The 22050-nt window shown below is 37.8% G+C and overlaps 1 protein-coding gene across 1 annotated transcript in view; it reads left to right on the forward strand.

The window, feature by feature from the left end:
• The window catches only part of LOC148950502 (ADP-dependent glucokinase), a 79477-nt gene that overhangs the window by 12502 nt on the left and 44925 nt on the right, over positions 1 to 22050 (forward strand). The window contains exons 2-4 of the mRNA XM_089092438.1: positions 2082 to 2272; positions 5687 to 5783; positions 17450 to 17586. Of these exons, the coding sequence (XP_088948564.1) occupies positions 2082 to 2272; positions 5687 to 5783; positions 17450 to 17586 (425 nt within the window). The remainder of the gene's footprint in view (positions 1 to 2081; positions 2273 to 5686; positions 5784 to 17449; positions 17587 to 22050) is intronic.

The raw sequence follows: 22050 nt of genomic DNA on the forward strand, positions 1-22050 counted from the left end.
ACACCTTGGAATTTAGGGGGGTCCTCCCTGACCCCTCCCTCTCTTAGCTGCGCTTCTGCCAGGAGTGTAATCATATAACTTTTTTGGGGGGTGGGGCTAACTCCTCTCTCTCTCTCTCTCTCTCTCTCTCTCTCTCTCTCTCTCTCTCTCTCTCTCTCTCTCTCTCTCTCTCTCTCTCTCTCTCTCTCTCTCTCTCTCTCTCTCTCTCTCTCTCTCTCTCTCTCTCTCTCTCTCTCTCTCTCTCTCTCTCTCTCTCTCTCTCTCTCTCTCTCTCTCTCTCTCTCTCTCTCTCTCTCTCTCTCTCTCTCTCTCTCTCTCTCTCTCTCTCTCTCTCTCTCTCTCTCTCTCTCTCTCTCTCTCTCTCTCTCTCTCTCTCTCTCTCTCTCTCTCTCTCTCTCTCTCTCTCTCTCTCTCTCTCTCTCTCTCTCTCTCTCTCTCTCTCTCTCTCTCTCTCTCTCTCTCTCTCTCTCTCTCTCTCTCTCTCTCTCTCTCTCTCTCTCTCTCTCTCTCTCTCTCTCTCTCTCTCTCTCTCTCTCTCTCTCTCTCTCTCTCTCTCTCTCTCTCTCTCTCTCTCTCTCTCTCTCTCTCTCTCTCTCTCTCTCTCTCTCTCTCTCTCTCTCTCTCTCTCTCTCTCTCTCTCTCTCTCTCTCTCTCTCTCTCTCTCTCTCTCTCTCTCTCTCTCTCTCTCTCTCTCTCTCTCTCTCTCTCTCTCTCTCTCTCTCTCTCTCTCTCTCTCTCTCTCTCTCTCTCTCTCTCTCTCTCTCTCTCTCTCTCTCTCTCTCTCTCTCTCTCTCTCTCTCTCTCTCTCTCTCTCTCTCTCTCTCTCTCTCTCTCTCTCTCTCTCTCTCTCTCTCTCTCTCTCTCTCTCTCTCTCTCTCTCTCTCTCTCTCTCTCTCTCTCTCTCTCTCTCTCTCTCTCTCTCTCTCTCTCTCTCTCTCTCTCTCTCTCTCTCTCTCTCTCTCTCTCTCTCTCTCTCTCTCTCTCTCTCTCTCTCTCTCTCTCTCTCTCTCTCTCTCTCTCTCTCTCTCTCTCTCTCTCTCTCTCTCTCTCTCTCTCTCTCTCTCTCTCTCTCTCTCTCTCTCTCTCTCTCTCTCTCTCTCTCTCTCTCTCTCTCTCTCTCTCTCTCTCTCTCTCTCTCTCTCTCTCTCTCTCTCTCTCTCTCTCTCTCTCTCTCTCTCTCTCTCTCTCTCTCTCTCTCTCTCTCTCTCTCTCTCTCTCTCTCTCTCTCTCTCTCTCTCTCTCTCTCTCTCTCTCTCTCTCTCTCTCTCTCTCTCTCTCTCTCTCTCTCTCTCTCTCTCTCTCTCTCTCTCTCTCTCTCTCTCTCTCTCTCTCTCTCTCTCTCTCTCTCTCTCTCTCTCTCTCTCTCTCTCTCTCTCTCTCTCTCTCTCTCTCTCTCTCTCTCTCTCTCTCTCTCTCTCTCTCTCTCTCTCTCTCTCTCTCTCTCTCTCTCTCTCTCTCTCTCTCTCTCTCTCTCTCTCTCTCTCTCTCTCTCTCTCTCTCTCTCTCTCTCTCTCTCTCTCTCTCTCTCTCTCTCTCTCTCTCTCTCTCTCTCTCTCTCTCTCTCTCTCTCTCTCTCTCTCTCTCTCTCTCTCTCTCTCTCTCTCTCTCTCTCTCTCTCTCTCTCTCTCTCTCTCTCTCTCTCTCTCTCTCTCTCTCTCTCTCTCTCTCTCTCTCTCTCTCTCTCTCTCTCTCTCTCTCTCTCTCTCTCTCTCTCTCTCTCTCTCTCTCTCTCTCTCTCTCTCTCTCTCTCTCTCTCTCTCTCTCTCTCTCTCTCTCTCTCTCTCTCTCTCTCTCTCTCTCTCTCTCTCTCTCTCTCTCTCTCTCTCTCTCTCTCTCTCTCTCTCTCTCTCTCTCTCTCTCTCTCTCTCTCTCTCTCTCTCTCTCTCTCTCTCTCTCTCTCTCTCTCTCTCTCTCTCTCTCTCTCTCTCTCTCTCTCTCTCTCTCTCTCTCTCTCTCTCTCTCTCTCTCTCTCTCTCTCTCTCTATGGAGGTAAGTGATAGAGCTATTTGCATTTTCTTTATGCCATTGTTCATTATATTTTCCCTCTATTGAAGTCAACTTTATATCATCTTCACTTTTAGGCGATTTGTTAGAAACATTGACTACTACAAGAGAATTGTAGATGCTGCCAAGACAGTAAAAGGGGCTCATCTGACTTTGGGAGGAAATGCACCAGTAATGGCAACACGATTTATCAAAGAGGGCGCTACTGTTTTACTTGGAGCTAAAATGTCTACAAACCTCAGAAATTTGCTTCCAGGATCTTTGCAAGGTACAAAGTATAATTATCAGAGGGTTGTATATATCTCATTTTTTTAAAGAGTGGTAACTGAAGAGAAAATAAATAAGTTACTTATTCAGCGTTATAAAAAGTAAAACTTAATAAAGTTTAGCTAGCAGTGTAATCAACAAAATGTTCCTTGACAAAAATATAGATGGGTTTATTCATGTTTTGCTTACTAATTAGGAGGAGATGGGTGGATATTTTATCTAACATTTTCTTTGTGATATTCGTATTGAATAATGTGCATAATCAGAATGGTATCTTAGATGAAGGAATGTCCTTGATATGTGTAACTTCTAAGAAAGGAAAATGTAAAATAGTTTCTTGATGAACGTTTCCAAAAAGAAGAAAATATATCAATTGAATACTAATTTTTGGTGTGGTCTCACGTTTCAATAGCACTATTAAGTTTACACCCTCCCATCCTTATCAGTTAATCCTGAGACGCCAAAGGTCTTTCCAACTCTTGTAAAAAGATTAAGTGTTTTTTTTATAGCTTTTCCATCAAATTATAAGTTTGGTGTTTTTTTTAGCTTGATTGTAGAAGCATTTATTTGGATTATTCAAAATATGACTTGAAAGTTGGTTATTATGGATCAGAGTCAGAGCTATGATCCATTGACTCTTATTGGCACTCCTATGCAGAAAAATCTGTGATAGGAAATGAATAAAACTTCACATGATGGATACATGAACATAGACTATATAAAGATAAAAATATGCCCATGATGGTTTTTTATTACGAAATTTGTATCTTTTTTTGTTATTTTTTTGTAAGTTTTAATGTTTTATCATTTATTCATAACTATCGTTGTTTTTTTTTTTTTTTTTTTTTTTTTTACACCATAAGCTAATATATTTTTTTTAGTAAGTATTTGGCACTTTGAAGTGCAAAATACTTCAACTAAAAAAGTGGTATTTGAAATTTGTTTTTTACAGTATAATGATGAAACGTTTTCTTGGTGTAAAATGTCTTACCAAATTCTGTAGGCTTAAAAAACAAAACCATAGTTTCAGTTTTGTCCATTATCGTGAGTTTTGACGTTAGCATTGCACCTACATTGAGGTAATTCATTTGTTTTTAAAATAATGAAACTGTGTAAAAATCTTGTAATTAGTTATAAAGAATACCATGGGATTTGTTATGGTAGCTGGTAATACAAATAAAAGAAATGCGTAGTTTTTTGACGAAAATATTGCAAAGTGAGCTCTTTGTCTTGCATTCAATAATTCTACCCATTACTACCCATTACTGTCAGACCTATGTTCCCCATAAATAGTATGAGGACTCGTTTGGGATCTTGCTATCTTTGGCATTAGCCAATGCTTAAGGTTGCCAAGTGTTACATTAGTGTACATTGCAAATAACAGAGATTCCTTTGGGTACCACTGTGGAACTTCAAACCTCACTTGTTATCGCTCAGTTATCTTATAAGCAAGGATCTAGTCATGTAGATATGAGTAAAAAGTTAAAACAGGGATTTAGGAACCTTTGTCCGAGAGGGCGAGGGTTCAAATCCTAGTGTACCATTTATTTGGTTTGGGACGGTGGTCAGTGGCGTGACTTTGTAAGCTCAGCCGGAGTCGACCCAGCTTTAAATGGGTACCTGGAGAAATCTGGGTAATATAAACAGGAATGGTGTGCAAAAGCACAGGATGGCTGGCCCCTATCCCCCCATTGCACTTCCTGGCTAAAGGGTCTTGAGACGGAGATCAGCATCGCCGGTTCGAACCTTAAGGGTCTAGTGCCGCATCTTTTTTTTTTTTTTACCCAAACTCTTCTGGTTAGCAGGACTCGGTGGCCATAACTATCACTTACCTTGAGACCATCTGGTACTGCCATACTGAATAAAACAAATTATTGAAAACCATCGATTCAATCAGAAGTGTGATGAAGCTTCACCATTCTTTACTACATTTAGTGTACTCGTCTGTTGTCTTTGTAAGCAGGATCGAGGACTATAAGACATTAATTAGAGAGGAAATTTGAGTTCATCTTACGTCTCTGAAAAGAATAGCCGATGGTATTTTTATGTAAATGAATAAAATATAACAATGACATTACATTTAAACACGTTCTGAGACCACACTGGCTTTATATGACGCTTTCCAAATAAAACTATAAAATAATTAACAAACTAAGAAACGAGGGTGATATTCAGACACTTTAAAAAAAAATGAGAAAAAGGGAAAAGACAAAGCAGACGTTTGGGCAAGGACCTCCACCAAGCCGCCCTCAGTGCTCATCACGGAAAAAATACCAACCTTTTGAACTTAAATAAAATAAAGTTAACAGTTAACTAACAAAGACTGAGGAAAGACATTTTTTTTTCTCTTGTTGTAGGTAACCTCAAAAAGCTGGTGCTTTTTTTTCTGTGTTAACCACTGAGAACGGTTAGGCGGAGGTCCTTACCCAAGTATCTGCACTGTCTTTTTGTTTTCACTTTTCACGTCGTTTTCAACCGGCTGAAAATCACCCTTGTTTCTTGGTTTATTGATTATTTTATATATATATTTTTTGGTCAAACGTCGGAATTATATTTTCAGTTCACTTTAATTACTAGCAGAAAGCCAGGGTAGTCTAAGAAATTTTATTAGTTATTCATCAAAATCCATATAAAATTATCTATTCCTTTCCTTACTCATTTACATCACTTGGGTTGAAGATAAAAGAACGACTTTTGCGAAAAAGACATCATATGTATATTTGTCTATACCGGTTTTGTTACTAGCCTATATCTTACATACTAACTATATTGTAATCGCTAAAGTATAGCTTCAAAAGAGAAGAAACTACCTAGTATCAGAAAATATTAGACAGATTTAGTTTTAATTTAAACCTAACTTTTGATAAATTGAAATGAAGGTTATTTTGAATTTTCCTACTTCTGGGGTCAGTGCTGCATAATCAGTTGGGCTAGTGTTTTTAACTCCCATCAGAAAATATGAGGCAAAAGTGAAAGAAACTGTTCCTGTCATTTTAACGTAACTAAGAAAATCGTTTGAAGTTAATGGGCTGATGTCACTAACAGCATAGCCTAATCTATTTGCGTTGTAATATTTTTAGGCCAGATATGTTTCTGAGTTTCTCAGCATTGTCAAATGCTTACCATATACACAATATTCAAATCACCTACATCTGTAGAATTTTAAACTTGTTTGTATTTTGTTTAGAATTTAGATTTGTTTAAGGTTTAGAATTAGAACTAAAACCTAGTCTATTATTATACTTATAGATAATTTTATAGAATAAGATATGTAAGCTGTAACAGTTGAAAAATGCATGTTTTAGAGTAAGAGAATGAAAAATATTTTATTTCTCAGTCCTATAGAAGGCCAAAATAAACAAACATGCTGCAAAGCACATTCGCATCATTTTAATAGAATATTTTTTTTTATCAGTAAGCGGCGATGTCCTGAGCGAAGATGACATCCACCTTATTCTAGAGTACAAAGAAGGATCTAAGTGGGGACCATTTAGTGCACCTCGAGCCAACAGGTGAGGTTTTAATATTTGACTTATTCTTATGCCGTCATAAATTACAACTGTAACAACCAATTGAAGGACAAAGCCGCCTGAAGCTAGGTGCCTACACAAAGCTAATTTGCTGACGCTAGGTGAATTCGTCGTTGTCAGGCGAATATTTTCAGCTTCGCACATCTAAAATTCGCAGTGCGCACCTTTCAACTTCGATTTGAATTTTATTCGTAAGACAAAATACAATAAACTTCTAAAAACAAGAAAATGGACAAGGAAAATGGTGAAGGATCATTTCAGCTTATCTCTCCGACGTCTTAAATTTAAAAAGCAGTAACAATCCACAAATCTTTCGTTTATGTCTTTTAGAAATCATATTTGAAATTTCGCGTTCTGTGAGGCATACCACGTGAATTCGCTGCCGTGATATGAACTCACAAATTCGTCTGTGAAAAATATTCGCTTTCTGTGGACACCTAGCTTGAGGCTCACCCAGCTATGCATGATCTTCCTCCAATCTAGTCAGTTCATGACTTCACTCTTTTATCCTTCGGATAAATTTCTAATTTATTTTATGTTCTCTTCCCCCTTTATTCAACGAGGTCCTGCCTTTGTTGTGTCCCATATAGATGACAAAAAACTAAAGCTTTCACAGCCATTATCTTTTGTCTGTCAAACGTGACCTAACCATCTCTTTCTTTCAATAAGTATACCCCTAGAAAGCGGGACCAAACGACATTTCTCGCACAGCTTACTGTCAACAAGGTAATGACAACTATTTCCTAGAGCTTCGAAGGAGTTGTACTTATAGACGTTTTAGAAAGTTGAGAAATTATCATAGCAGCCTAATGTGTAGAAATCTTAAGGAAATGAGAGCAGAATCAGCTAAAAAGTATTTTGGAAAGTTCCATCATGGAATCCTCTTTCATCGTGACAACGCCTCTGCTCATTCTTCAGGCGTTTCAAAGGAAGGTTTGAGAGAATTTCGGTGGAAATGAACCAAAATGCGCAGCAAAACATGTCCCATAAATGCCATGTGCCTTCTACAAGCTGTGTCTTTTACTGGCACCTCCCGTAGAAGCGCAATGACGTTCGTGGAGGTTATGTTGAAAAGATATTATAGAAAAAATTAAAGAAAAAAAAATCCGCGTATTTTTGTAATGCTCCTTGTGTGGTCGGTGAAACAAGTACCTTAAATTATCCTTGGACAGTTCCTCTCAAAAACATCTAGTATATTTTCCTCAACCATTTGAATCGCCCTCGTTCCAGAGAAATAGTCGACCACTGTTATTGCCAATGCCTCCAGTGCCCTAATCTTAGTACGAAAAAAAACTTGTTATTCTACTTTTTATGTCTTCACTTCGTCCCCACCATCTTTACTAATAATGTTATCCACGTAAGTGAAGCTATCCACTTTATTGACTTTCTCGTTATTTATCGTCACTTCTACATCCTCATTTATTCCTAGTCGAAGTAATCTACTAATCTTATCATCAATTTTCAAACCTCTGTTTGTGCCTTGAACTTCTGATACCATGTTTACTCATACCCATAAAATTTTTCATGTAAGCAGGAATAAGACGCAACCCGAATTAACTCCTGACTCTGCACCAAGCCAACTACTGTGTTCAAATCTTATAATATTATTGTTGGGCTGCAGCGGGTTGTTTGACAGAGTTGTGTGTTTCTTGGAACAGATATTACACTGCTGAATTATGTAGATGATGATGAGTTCTGGTAGATCGTCCTGTATATAGCCTATCGCTTCCGTTATATAAAGGTTTTAGGCAAGGACTATCCTTTTTATAATAATAGTGAGATTGGGCCTGATGAAGTTGTTTGACAGAGTTGTGTGCCTCTTGAGGTCTTGCAGTATTAAATTATTCAGATGTTATCCCAAGTGCTAGCAGGGCGTTCTCTCGAATCGAACCTAATTTTCTCGATTGGCAAATGCATATCCTAAGATAGGTATTTCATTTAGCGTGAATGAAAGTGAAAGGCTTGTGTTTGACCCATGTTCTCAACATCCCTCTACTGTTTTTGTTTGGCTTGGTAATGAAGTTTTTATCGCTTCTAGTACTACTTCTAGTACTAGATCTTCCGATGGGGTATACTTTCAAATCGATTCGTTTGACTCTTGTTCAGCATATTGAAAAAAACCATATTGAAACTGCCATAGCTACACTCCTTGTTGGCAATAAATCAATGCTGAACCGTTTTCTACTTGTCCCTTCATGGTGTTTTTTCTATCCCGCATATTCCGTCGCTATCTCCCTTATGCTACATCACATTGGATTCGGATAAAAGAGCTCTCTATTAGTTTAAAAAACTTTTTTCACAAAACAAGTTTTTCAGTGAAAATTAAGAGCTCCATTAGACCTAAAATGAGCAGAAATAATGGCAAATAATCTTCTAAGCGTAAAACTACCACAAATTTGAACATTATTGGAAAAAAAAACACATGACTGTGGATTGTCAGTTTAATATACATATACGGATATTTATTCCTTAAAGTCTTAATAATGTTTTATTTATTAAAGGCAAAAAAAGTGGAAACATTTAAAATGTATTTTGTTTTCACTAAACTGCAAATTATTTTCCTGTCTTGAGAAGGTATGGGTTTTGTCAGCCCTATTTATGTTAATTTTTGCTCGTTTTGTGTTTGAATCGGTTATTTATTGTAATTTTTGTTCGATTTAAGTTTCATTTATTCATTAATGGTGATTTGTGGTATTTTTACTCTTGGAAGAATACTTGAATCTATTTCTGTTCGTTTTTGGCTCAATAGAGCTCCTCATCTTTCTTTGAAAACTTGTTTTGTGGAAAAAGCTGTCTAAATTAATTTCTGTTCGTTTTTATTGACATAGTTTTTTTCATGGAATAAAAAATATCTTATAACTTTTCGGTTTTTCCTATAAGAATCCATAGTTTTGGCTTGCTATTTGTATGTTGGAGAAACCTTTTTCAACAATTTTTAATCCTGGAACAACTACCATTGTTTAATTTAGTTTTATACCTCCTCAAGCTAGCCTGAAAAATAAAAGTTAATACTATTACCAGAAAATTCGATCTATGCTCATTGACAACCTAGATACACTTACATTCTGTTGATTTAGTTAAATTGTAAGAGCAGAAGTAGTAATAGTAGTAGCCCTGAAAGTTGCAACTTATTATCCCTAATCTTTCTCGAGATATTACTGAGATGTCCTATTGGCAACCATATACACAGTGCCTTTTGATATAGTTTTAGAGCAACATTTAGTTTTAAAGCATAATGGACAAATTGCATAACTGTGGAGGGTTGACATACCCAGTACCCCTAGAGACATAGTTACTGGATCGTTCAACTATGCTGAACAAAATTGCTGTTTCACAATTTTGATTGGATGTGTTTGGAAGCATTTCGGGAAAAGGGGACTCTTAAAAAGAACACTCGAACTTCTGATTTCCAATACAATGAGCCCCCTCCGAAGTTTATACGACCACCCCTTCGATAAAAACCGTTTATGTTGATAATGAACAACTACTATAACTTATAACCCTAGCCCTGAGGGCTCTGGGGGACTTTTCACTCTCAAAGACATAATTACTAGATCTGTCTACTACGCTGAAGAAAATCTCAAAATTTTGATTGAATGTGTTTGGAAAATGATGAGCGTGGGAGGGGTCTGGTTGCCCTCCAATCACTTTGACTATTAAAAATGGAAATGGAACTTTCGATTTTCAATCGAATGAATACCTTTTGAAGTTTCTACGAAAACTCCTTCTATAAGAAGTGCCCTAGTTTGAAAAAAAAATATATATTGTGCCCACATCACGCTTTTTATGGAACGACTAACCGTTCTATAAAAAGGTTAAATGATCTGGGGGTATGGCTTACAACCCTTGCCCCTGGGCTGTGGGAGGGGGGGGGGTTGTATTCGTCCTGGAGGCATTATTATATGTTCTTTGGTCTATTTTGAAAAAAATGGTACATCTCATAGTTTTGGTCAGAGGCATTTAGGGAAAAGAGGGCGTCGGGGGGGGGGGAGGCTAGTTACCCTCCTATCACTTTTTGACTCTTAAAAGGGAACATGAACTTTCAATTTCCAATCAAATGAGCTTTCTCTATAGTTTATACAACCACCCATGGGCGTAGGCAGCATGTTGTCTAGGGGGGGGGCAGTCGATAGTGTGATGGAGGGCCGTTTATCAACAGCTTTTCCAACCATCTGCTTTTCCAGCCATATCTAATGCAAATTTGAAGGTCTAGGGGGGGCAGCTGCCCCCCTGCCACCCCTCCCTACGCCCATGAAACCACCCCTTTCATAAAAAGCTTGTATGATCCTTGGGCATAACTTACAATCTTTTCCCCCATTCTTTGGGGGCTCCAAATCCGAAGGCTTTGTTGTATGATCTTTGGACTATTTCTGAAAAAAATAGCTATCTCAAAATTTCTGTCGAATGCATTTGGGGAAAAGGGGACTTGGTGGGACAGTTGCCTTCCGGTCATTTTGATTCTTGAAAAAGCTACCAGAATTTCTGATTTCCAGTCAAATGAGCCCTGCGAAATTTTTACGAACACCCCTTCAATAAAAACCTTGTATGCCCTCGGAGCAGCCCATACAACCCTTACCTTGAAGGCTGTGGGGAGTGTCATCCCTATGACATAATTACTGGACCTTTCACCTACGCTGAAAAAATGCCTATCTCAAAATTTTTATTGGATGTGTTTGGGAAAATAATGAGGGTGAGGGGGGGGGTGGTTGCCCTCCAATCACTTTTGACTCTTAAAAAATGCACTAGAACTTTCAATTTCTAATCGAATGAGCCCCTTAAAGTTTCTACGACAATTCCTTCTATACGAAGTGCCTTGGTCAGAAAATACAAATAAAAAAAAAATGAATAATACATTGTGCCACATCGTTCTTTACTTAGGCAGCGCTATTACGCCGCCAATGATTATAAGCATTGTAAGTATCTTCTTCATCTCCCACCATGGGGTAGTAATTCCAGAGTAACAGCAAAGTAGTGACATTTAGTCCTCTTGCTGACGTCATTTATTGGCAGAATAAGTTATAATAGGAGGGTAACTACCCTCCCCCCCCCCCCCCCGACGCCCTCTTTTCCCTAAATGCCTCTGACCAAAACTATGAGATGTACCATTTTTTTCAAAATAGACCAAAGAACATATAATAATGCCTCCAGGACGAATACAACCCCCCCCTCCCACAGCCCAGGGGCAAGGGTTGTAAGCCATACCCCCAGATCATTTAACCTTTTTATAGAACGGTTAGTCGTTCCATAAAAAGCGTGATGTGGGCACAATATATATTTTTTTTTCAAACTAGGGCACTTCGTTTAGAAGGAGTTTTCGTAGAAACTTCAAAAGGTATTTATTCGACTGAAAATCGAAAGTTCCATTTCCATTTTTAATAGTCAAAGTGATTGGAAGGCAACCAGACCCCTCCCACGCTCATCATTTTCCAAACACATTCAATCAAAATTTTGAGATTTTCTTCAGCGTAGTTGACAGATCTAGTAATTATGTCTTTGAGTGTGAAAAGTCCCCCAGAGCCCTCAGGGCCAGGGTTATAAGTTATAGTAGTTGTTCATTATCAACATAAACGGTTTTTATCGAAGGGGTGGTCGTATAAACTTCGGAGGGGGCTCATTGTATTGGAAATCAGAAGTTCGAGTGTTCTTTTTAAGAGTCCCCTTTTCCCGAAATGCTTCCAAACACATCCAATCAGAATTGTGAAACAGCCATTTTGTTCAGCATACTTGAACGGTCTAGTAACTATGTCTTTAGGGATACTGGGTATGTCAACCCTCCACAGCTATGCAATTTACCCATTATGTTTTAAAACTAAATGTTGCTTTAAAACTATATCAAAAGGCACTGTGTATATGGTTGCCAATAGGACATCTCAGTAATATCTCGAGAAAGATTAGGGATAATAAGTTGCAACTTTCAGGGCTACTACTATTACTACTTCTGCTCTTACAATTTAACTAAATCAACAGAATGTAAGTGTATCTAGGTTGTCAATGAGCATAGATCGAATTTTCTGGTAATAGTATTAACTTTTATTTTTCAGGCTAGCTTGAGGAGGTATAAAACTAAATTAAACAATGGTAGTTGTGCCAGGATTAAAAATTGTTGAAAAAGGTTTCTCCAACATACAAATAGCAAGCCAAAACTATGGATTCTTATAGGAAAAACCGAAAAGTTATAAGATATTTTTTATTCCATGAAAAAAACTATGTCAATAAAAAAAAGAACAGAAATTAATTTAAAAAACTTTTTCCACAAAACAAGTTTTCAAAGAAAATTCTTGAAAAAGCTACCAGAATTTCTGATTTCCAGTCAAATGAGCCCTGCGAAATTTTTACGAACACCCCTTCAATAAAAACCTTGTATGCCCTCGGAGCAGCCCATACAACCCTTACCCTGAAGGCTGTGGGGAGTGTCATCCCTATGACATAATTACTGGACCTTTCACCTACGCTGAAAAAATGCCTATCTCAAAATTTTGATTGGATGTGTTTGGGAAAATGATGAGGGTGCGGGGGAGGGGTGGTTGCCCTCCAATCGCTTTTGACTCTTAAAAAATGCACTAGAACTTTCAATTTCTAATCGAATGAGCCCCTTAGAAGTTTCTGCGACAACTTCTTCTATACGAAGTTACTTGGTCAGAAGATCCAAATAAAAAATAAATGAATAATACATTGTGCCACATCGCTCTTTACTTAGGCAGCGCTATTACGCCGCCTATGATTATAAGCATTGTAAGTATCCTCTTCATCTCCAACCTTAGGGTAGTAATTCCAGAGTAACAGCAAAGTAGTGACATTTAGTCCTCTTGCTGCCGTCATTTATTGGCAGAATAAGTTTAGAAGATCCGAAGCACGATTTTTATGTTTTCTTCTTAAAGTATATTCTTTCCGCTTTGATTGGTTTTATTTTGGTTGATTTGTTGGATATTTTCTTCTTTTTTCTTGTTTGTGTGTATTATGCTGTGTTTTATTCTGTTTTCTTTTCTTTTCTTATTTATTATTTTTCTGTTTGTAAAATTTTTGCTGAAAAGGCAAATATGTCTCACTCATTAAATAATATGCGTCATAACTAGGTCGCTTTACCTACAAAATTTTAGCAGTCTATTACCATTACCACTCCTTCCCTATACTAAATTTGCGTAACCTAGGATTTCCTTTCTTCAGCGTAAGACCAATGTAAAAACACGCGCTTATATTTTGTTTAATAGTCAAAAGATAACTTATTCCATATTCGACCCTTCTCTCAATACCGTTTCTAAATCCCCAATTTGCTAGATGGATCGATTTGGTGTGCTAGATGGATATATAAGATTATATCCCTGTTTGCACAAGCCTGGGTATTAAAGTGACATTATAAAAATACCGTATCTCTACCGAAAGTGTTGTCTATTTATTCCTTTAGCTGCATGTAAAATTCGCCCGAGTCACAACTGTCTCTGATATTTTGGTTCTGCAGGGGTATATAATACTGTGATCTATACCTTGTGCTGTTTAGTCACAAAGGTCTTTTTTCGCGAGCTGGGAAGCGACGCAAGCTTTATTTTTCATTGTTTATTTGCATTATTCGGGCTAGCAGAAAGCCACCTGACCGTTATTCGCGAGAAGAAAAGAATTGGCTAGACTTGTAAGCAATCCAGCACGCGAGTGAAAAATGTTTCTGACTTGTAGTTTTTGGTGCTAATTTCAAATTATTATCTTCATGGCTTTAATAAAACCTGCCAATTTTGACTTTTCTCTTCTTGTTATTTTTTTTCAAATTCTTCCTATTTTCTTTCTTTTATCCAGCTTTTTTGGGTCTATACTGAAATATCCTGGATGTAACTCATTTCCTGGTTTCCTCTTCTTTTTCATTTCCTTGATGAGGGGTTGGTGATGCTTCATGTAATGGCTAGAATCCAACCGTGTGTTTTTTTTCGTACTCCTGAAAATAAAATGAAAAAAACAATCACATTTCTTTCTTGTAGACTCCCTGCTTAATTGTAATCTAATTCATCACTATCTCACTATCATTTCCTTTACTTTACTACCTATCTACCTTACCTCTTACTCGGCATTCCATAGCTTTCTACCTTTCTATTTCCTCACATACCTAATTTTTCTCTCCTACTACATTTTATCTACCTTTTTCCTAAAAACTGTTTTTTTTTTATCAATTTCCTCATTCATACGATTCTCCATCCGTTAAATTACGATACAACAAATTCAAAATTCACATTCTAGCTGGCCAAGGCGGCAAGGGGCTGCTCCCATTCATTAGGCCTATAACATATAACATTAAAATACAAATTTACAATACATATACATTTTTGAACTTTAAAATACTTTCACTTTTCTTAAAACACTATAGGAGTAAGTATATATGGAAATCCAGCCGATTATGTTCCTTCCGGTGTTATATGCCCACTTTACATTCCATGGCACCTTTCCATGGCAGATTACCAGACTGATTATTGCTATTGTTGTCAAGTGCATATAGAGTTATACAAAACCTACCAGACAGCTTTCTTGGTCAACCAGACAGCTTTCTTGGCCTTTACGTTTCATGGCACCTTTCCAAGGCAAAAAGCTGAATGCACACAGCTTTCTTGGTTGGCCAAGAAAGCTGTCTGGTAGGTTTTGTATAATTCCATATGCAATTGACAACAATAGCAATAATCAGTCTGGTAATCTGCCATGGAAAGGTGCCATGGAACGTAAAGTGGGCAAATAACACCGGAAGGAACATAATCGGCTGTAATTCCATATATACTTACTACTCACTATAAAACACTTTTCACTACATTTACATAAAAAAAAACATAACGCCAATTTTTTTTTTTTTTTTTTTTTTTTTTTTTTTTTTTTTTTTTTTAATACATAACATGTCATCATATTCTGCTTTCGCTGGGCATTGCGTTATTGAGTACCTACAAAAGTCCTCAAATAAATTTTCCAAAAATCAAACATTTCACAATCCAGGCGAATCGTATCCCCCTTAATATATAAAGTAAATTCCACTAATTCAAATCTAACTCTTCAAATCTAAGACTTCAAATCTAAACTCTATAATCTAAGTCTCAAAGACTTCAAATCTAAACTCTAAATGTATTTTTTTAAATCGTACAAAATCCTATATTATTTCTATATTCCCTATCGAAATAATATATACGGTAATATTCTAATATTATTTTCTTCCTGTTATTGTCAATTATTTCAAGAAATATCTAGCATTTTTTAAAACTTCCAAAGGAGCGACTGAGACCAATTATTAACATGATTTATACATAGAAATATGACAATCGAAGCGTCGTTAATTTTTAAACAACTTGCTTTTTCATCCGTTATTCCGACTAGCTTGTCTCATAAGATTATGCTGACGATTTAAGCACCTTAGATGAAATTATTAGCAAATTGAATGAATTTTCGAAGTTTTGTGAGTTCAGGGTGCAAGAATAGGTTTGAAAATCAATGTCAGAGAGACTCAGTCGCTAGGATGAAGGTGAAATTGGGTACCGTGATGAGATATCGATCAAATGGACAGCTTCAATTACCTAGGTAGTATCAAACAGTTCGTGGTAACGAACTGTAAGTAAGGAGCGACCCAGCTCAATAGTAACCGATGCTTCACAAATATAGTTGTGAAGCGTTGGCGCTCCGAAAAACAGAGGAGGATTTGCTAGATGTTTCTCAGAGAAATTGCTTACGGATTGTTTTGGATACCGTACTCGACTGACTGACCGTATCTCAAAGAGTAATCTGTGCAAAAAATGTGGTGCAATCCCGCTTTCTAGTGCTATAAGGGAAAAAGGATAAGGAGACTATGAAATGTTCTGCGTTCTGCGGATGAAAGATGACAGATTGCCAAAGATTGTCCTTGTCGGCCAATCATCCAGGGCAAAGTGAAAAGCATGTTGTACCTGAATGGGGTGGGAGGATGTCGTAAGGAAAGATTTAAGGGAATGGGAACTTCTTGGAAGGGTGTAAAGAGGGAGGCTCTGAAATAGATTGAGATGGAGGAGGAGCGTTCGTAGTTGTCTTGGTTTCAGGCGACTGGGTGCTGCAGTGAGTTAGCAGTAGCAGTAGTAGTTTCTTATTAGCCAGCTTCGCTTTGCATTGGTTTTCGTAACTGGAAGTTTTTTTGCCGCAAGGCTTAAAGTATTTAACAAGAATTCTGCTATTAACCGATTCCCAGCCTAGACTTCTAAGCTTCCTTATTCATGAGTCATGTACACCCCATCCTTTCTACCTGAATTCTAAATTCTATATCCCCTAATTTTATGTTTCCTTACTCTTTGAGGTTGATCTTCTAAAGTGCTAACAAGTCAAGTTGGAAACGTCTGAATTTGTCTGTCAAAATTTTAATCCGATGGTTGTCTTTGAACGGTGTAGTGTTTCATGTTGGAATTTTCAAACTATTTAAATGATTGAAAGCGTCTTGTCCTCCTGAAAAGCTATGGGTATCCTTAGTGCCGGCTAAGGACTTAATTAATCCTGAAATCTGCACAAAGTACTTCACCCTGTTTACAGAGGCTGTTAGTACGAGCATGGGTTCATCTTGGCCATCATATTTTTTTTGGCACCTGAAGATGCACATCTATCAAGGCCTATTACCTATGATTCGTATATTCATGCCTTTAAATATAAAATTACAATCGGGAAGCAACAAATAATATATAACATAGCCAGGAAGAAGCTAGGCCTTTCAAAAAAACCCACGAAACAAACAAAACCGAGAAGTCGTATCGATTTCTCAAAATCCAGTGCAATGCTGTGTTGTTTACTAACTTATGATTTCATCGACGGGTGTGACTCATCATCGTCTGTATGAACTAGGTACCTACGTAGGAATTTAATTTTGTTCTTGGGGGGGGGGGAGACTTGCGATTAAAATCAGCAAATTTAGAGGAATTTGGTCGCCAGCAGGGTCGCCAGCGTAGAGGGAACTGGTTAACAGTGCTGTCAGTCTTCTCCAAGCAGCCCTGTCCAGGGCTAAGGATGAGGCCTCATTTGGATCGATGTTGCGGTTGATGTTGCTGTCAGTCTTCTCCAAGAAGCCCTGTCCAGGGCTAAGGATGGGGCCTCATTTGGGTTGATGTTGCGATTGAGGAGGCATTGATTCATAACATCAGCCCATCTGGTGCACGGCTTCCTTCGAGGACGGTTCCAGACAATCGAGGGATGGACGTCCGATATGATCCTTGGAGGGGTAGTTGGTGGGAGGTGGAATAAGTGGCCGTACCATCTTAGAGAACCAGCTTCTGCTTGAGTGGAGAGGTTTACTGACTTGAAGGTCCTCAGGATCTCATTATTGTGGATATGTGTATTGCAAGTATATACAGAATATAAGAGGTGCCAGGAAAAATCACAAATATTCAGATTTTGGATGGGGAAGGGGAAGAAGCCTCCTCAGATACCATATTTGAGCTGTTGGTATGTATCATTTATTTTTTATAAAAGATAAAAACAGCTAAATAAATAATTCCCTTTGCTTTTACGCTTTATCCCTGTTATTGTATTTTATAAAATTTTGGCACTAGATATTTCCTACTTGATATCTTGTACGATTGGATATTTTTTTACTAGGTTTTCGCATGATGCCATGTCGTTTTTAGGTTTTGATAATATTTGGTATAAATGTTTCTAGCCTTTATATTGGAATTTTTTTATAGGTTTATAATGCATTCTGATGGGAACAATCCACAGATCAGTTCGTTAGAATCATTTGTAGACGACGTGAAGCTATTAAACCCGAACCTTCTAGTAATAGGAGGTCTGCACATGATGGATAATGTTCCGTTAAACAAAAGTAAGGCTTATAATATGAAATAGTTAGTGTGTTCTTATTTTGAATATTGACTTTTATATTTTGTTCAGCCTCCAAACGAACGACTTGTTCGATAGTTATTTTGCTGGAATTTGATATGGTGCTTTATTTGAGCTGTTCATAAGTTAAATATAATAATTTGACTTATTTTTAGACCCCAAACCAAAAAAAAAAATATTTCGGTAAAAAATGAAAGACAATTATAGTATGTATTATTCCTTGCATAGGTTAAAGCTGCAATTTTTTACATTCACTTAGTTTTTAGCTTCAAGGCATCTGGTTGACTCTCAACTTCCTACGATCATAAGGATTAGCGAAAGAGAGATGTTTGGAACGTGTAAGTAGTTTTGACCAGTTAAATACCTGTAACTTCCCTGATAGTTAATCGAATATGGATTACTCCCGTTGGATTTTGCTAAGTTTGAGAAGCACTCTGGGTGCTTTAGAATTGGAGCATGACTTGTTTGGCTTTCTAAAAGTTCTCTTTAGGTTAATTCCCTTTTAAATGTTGAAGAGGCAATTTCAGGATAGCAAAAAATATCCTTATCAGGTTGGAACTTCCACTGCATATCTGAGACTTACTTTTATTTAAGAGTATCGAAAAATTTGCGGAATTTCTGCCAAAATGGCAACTCTGAATAAGCTGTACTTGTGGATTTTTTAGAAGGTTGATAAATGGTCATAGGAGCATATTGTGTAGAAGGAATTTGAGAGCAGAGCCAGAAAAGAAGCCTTGAATAAACCTCTATTGTGGAATCCTTTTTCACCATGACAATGCCAAGCAAATTCTTCACGCGTTCCCAAAGAAGGTCTGAGAAAATCTCGGTGGAATTCGCTGCGATACCCATCTTATAGCCTGGTTCCAGCTAGCCCGGTTCCAGCCCCATATAACTTTTTTTTTCCTGATCCTCAAAGAACAGTTAAAAGACATTTATTGTAATATAATTGGTGGACCTAAACATGCACCAAGAACATGGGTCCTAGTGGGGTCTTCAAACATTTTTGAAAAGGGTCTAAATGGATGGTAGCACAGTCTGTAGAAGTTCATCGATCTTCCATAATTTTAATCAAAATATCCATAAGATCCTGGGTTCAAAAATCAATATATCATATCAATAATACTGGCGTTTAGGATATCTCTTGCCATTTTCGAAATGTTCAAGAATTAAGAAGAATTAATGCTTTACTTTACCAGTTTATTGTTTTGGAAAAAAATGACATCAAATAAACAAAAGCATAATATAGAAAAATAAAGACAGCAAAATTGTAAGAGACAAATGTATTTAAAATCGTATTTTTATAATCTTGTTTAAAAAAGTTGGAGATGAAGCTTATATTGAAAAGCTGTTATAGAAAAATTTATCACAGTTGAAAAATTAATAAAAGGAAAAAAAACAGTATTTTTTTTTAATACTACTAGTAAGTCAAGCTCCACTCATAGTTATCTGCTCCAAAACTGCTGCTCTTACTGAAACACTAATGCTAAATGTTATTAAATGACCCAAGACACTAATGTTTTGACAAACAAAAACTAAGAATTTTAGATATCTTTTTATGCAAAAATAGTCTTTTTTAAATCTTTTAGAACTAGGCACTACTTGGGAAGAGACTGCTTAATAATGGAAAATCATTTATACAATTAAAAGTATAAGGGTAAAACTAAATAGATAAAAGACAATATGAAAACCTAATAAAAGGCTCAAACTCGGTAATAGCAGACTTTGACAGCCCCTCGTATTCTAAGGTCAATTTTGGCAGTATACCCAGAGCATTAAAATTCTATATAATTTTTCTGTTCTTATATCTCGGTGGTAAATGCAGTAAAAATATCCAATACTGAAAATACGCTGTGTTTTTTTTTATCTCTTTACGGTCATGTCTGTATTTACTCCTACTAACATGTATCGTACGCGAACAAAATGGCCGTAATTTGTTTTTGTCACTTGATAGGTTCAATAAAAAGAATAGAAAATTTTTTATACCTAAGTGGTTACCTAGAAGAAATATTGATAGTAAATGTAAGGTAGTCACATTTTATCAACGTTCAGAGAAAGTCCAATAGTAGAGAGAGAAGAGGCAATTGGACTCGATAGAGAATGGTATTCGCGGGTATGAGACATTAGAATTCCCTAAAAAGCAAGCACTCGGAAGTTGTTCAATGTATTAGACACACATAGTTTGAAAATAAAAGATGAAAAACTTTTATCTTACGCCATGCCTCAGTGAATTTGGGAATTTGAGCAAATTATCCATGTTATTCTCTTTGTATTACGATAAACTGCAAATTTGTCTTTACTATTTAATTATAAATTAATAAAAAAAAAGTAATTTTAATTGCGGCTTAGAAAAAAAACAAAGATTGTTTTTTCTTCATTTTTAACAATATATTCCAGGATAAGGAGTCATTTTGTAGTAAGATTTTCAAAAGCATCAAAGAAAATTTAACTTCACTTTAATTAACTAAAAATTATCTTCTTTCCAGTAGCTTTAGTCATGTTCGAAGTTAATGATCCTTGAAAGCTTTCATCCAGGGTAACAACTTATCTCAGCTGATGAGACCCCAAAAATTCGGAACACTGCCAGAAACTATGGAGTTGAATATCGATTTATTTCGAGTCAAGTGTACCCTTTAAAATGAGAATAATGATTAATACGCTGCCATAACTAGAGGGGCACACCCACAACGAAAAGGTAGATTCATTATGTTCAAACGCAAAAGTTAACACTAGAAAATCCAGGGAGACAAAGAGATAAGCCTTTAGAAAAACATGGTTCCTATGTTGTTTTTTATTGTTTCATTTATTGCTTTATCCCACCAAGTTTGTTGATGTATCAATCGCTTTGAGCCTTATATTTTTGTCTTGTAAGATATAGATAATTTTGGAGGCCACACTGCCTTTCCATGACGATACTTTTGTGACCGAAAGTTCAAAATAGGAATAAAATCCTTTTTAATAGACAGTGTATAGAAATTCACGAAAATACCAGATATTTCGGTCACATTAGTAGAGGGGACCCTAAAGCCACCACGATTACACCACCCCTTCGAATCCCGATCCGGACACTTTTTTTAAAACTCCCACGATCCCCACGTGGTTTATGGTCCAAATAAGGGCATGGCCCCCCTAGGGAGACTGATTGTGTAATGGGGTCAACGACCTCTTTTTCCAAGGTCAATTTATTTGATGTTTCTATGTGTAATAGCTCCGGGGCGAAGGTTGCACATGCGCATTGATTCTAACGGGAACAATGTTATTGATCTGGGACTCGAGGGGGAAGTGAATTTCCGAGAAATTGATTGCGTAATCGAAGGGGAAGTGAATTTCCGAGAAATTGATTTGCGTAATCAAAGTGTGTCAACAACAACAACATCGACCTTGACATTCACTGAGAGCGTACACTTACAACACCGGTACGAACCACGTGGTTTATGGTCCATATATGGGCATAGAATACTGACGGGGCTCCAAATATGGGCATGGACTCATTAGGGAGAACACGTGGTTAATGGGATCAATGACCTAAATTTCACAACAACAACATCGACCTTGACATTCTCTGAGAGCGTGGACTTACAACAAAAAAAACCTGGAATTTGGAACACCTGTGCTGTCGACCTCAATTCAAATATCGTGAATCAATAATTTCCCTTAGAAACAACAAATTTAATTTTCCCTTTCTTGACAGATCAATCAATCAATGACATCATCTGTCAGACTTTAAAAATTTTCGCCCTAGAAACATTTCTCCAGGAATATATCCAGGTCATTAATGTCTTTGTTTATGGAACAACTCTTTTGGTTAAACCACAACGGATATTAATAACCAACGGCCACTAAAACAATTAGTCACGAAACATCTTAGCGATGAATTGTTTTGGCACGCGAGACGGTTTCCTATTATTTTCAAATTCGTTAGCACAGAGATATCAATAACGAAGGAAAGCGCTGACTATACGGTTAAGGATAATTTTGGCGAAACCGTTTTAGACAGGCCATGGAACTATTTCGGTGAAACAGATAGAGACTTTTTAAAAGAAGATTTTTGAAGAGATTTTAGAAGAGAATTTGAGTGTGGTAGTTATAATACACAAGTTTCATTTGAACAGTGTTGTGAGGTCCTCTAACCCAACCCCAAAGGGTTCCAATCCTCCTACCCCAACCCCGAAGGCAGGGCCCGGGCCGCCAAGGCCCCCAAGCTCCCAAAGGCCCTCCACCGGTCCCCAAATGTCCCCCAGGACCCCAACTGTCCCCCCGGACACTCAAAGGTCCCCCAAGCTCCCAAAGGGCCACCGGCGCCCCCAAACGCCCACCCCCGACCCGCAACGGCCCTCCCCGGGCCCCCCAAAGGTCCCCCGGAATCCCACAGGACCCCTCGGCCCTCCAGGGCCCCCCCAGACCCCCCAAGGCCCATCCTGGGCCCCCAAAGGGCCCCCCGACCCTAAAA

This window comes from Artemia sp. Qi Xiang Cuo, chromosome 7 (genome assembly GCF_049724085.1).
Source record: "Artemia sp. Qi Xiang Cuo chromosome 7, ASM4972408v1, whole genome shotgun sequence".
Taxonomy (NCBI): domain Eukaryota; kingdom Metazoa; phylum Arthropoda; class Branchiopoda; order Anostraca; family Artemiidae; genus Artemia; species Artemia sp. Qi Xiang Cuo.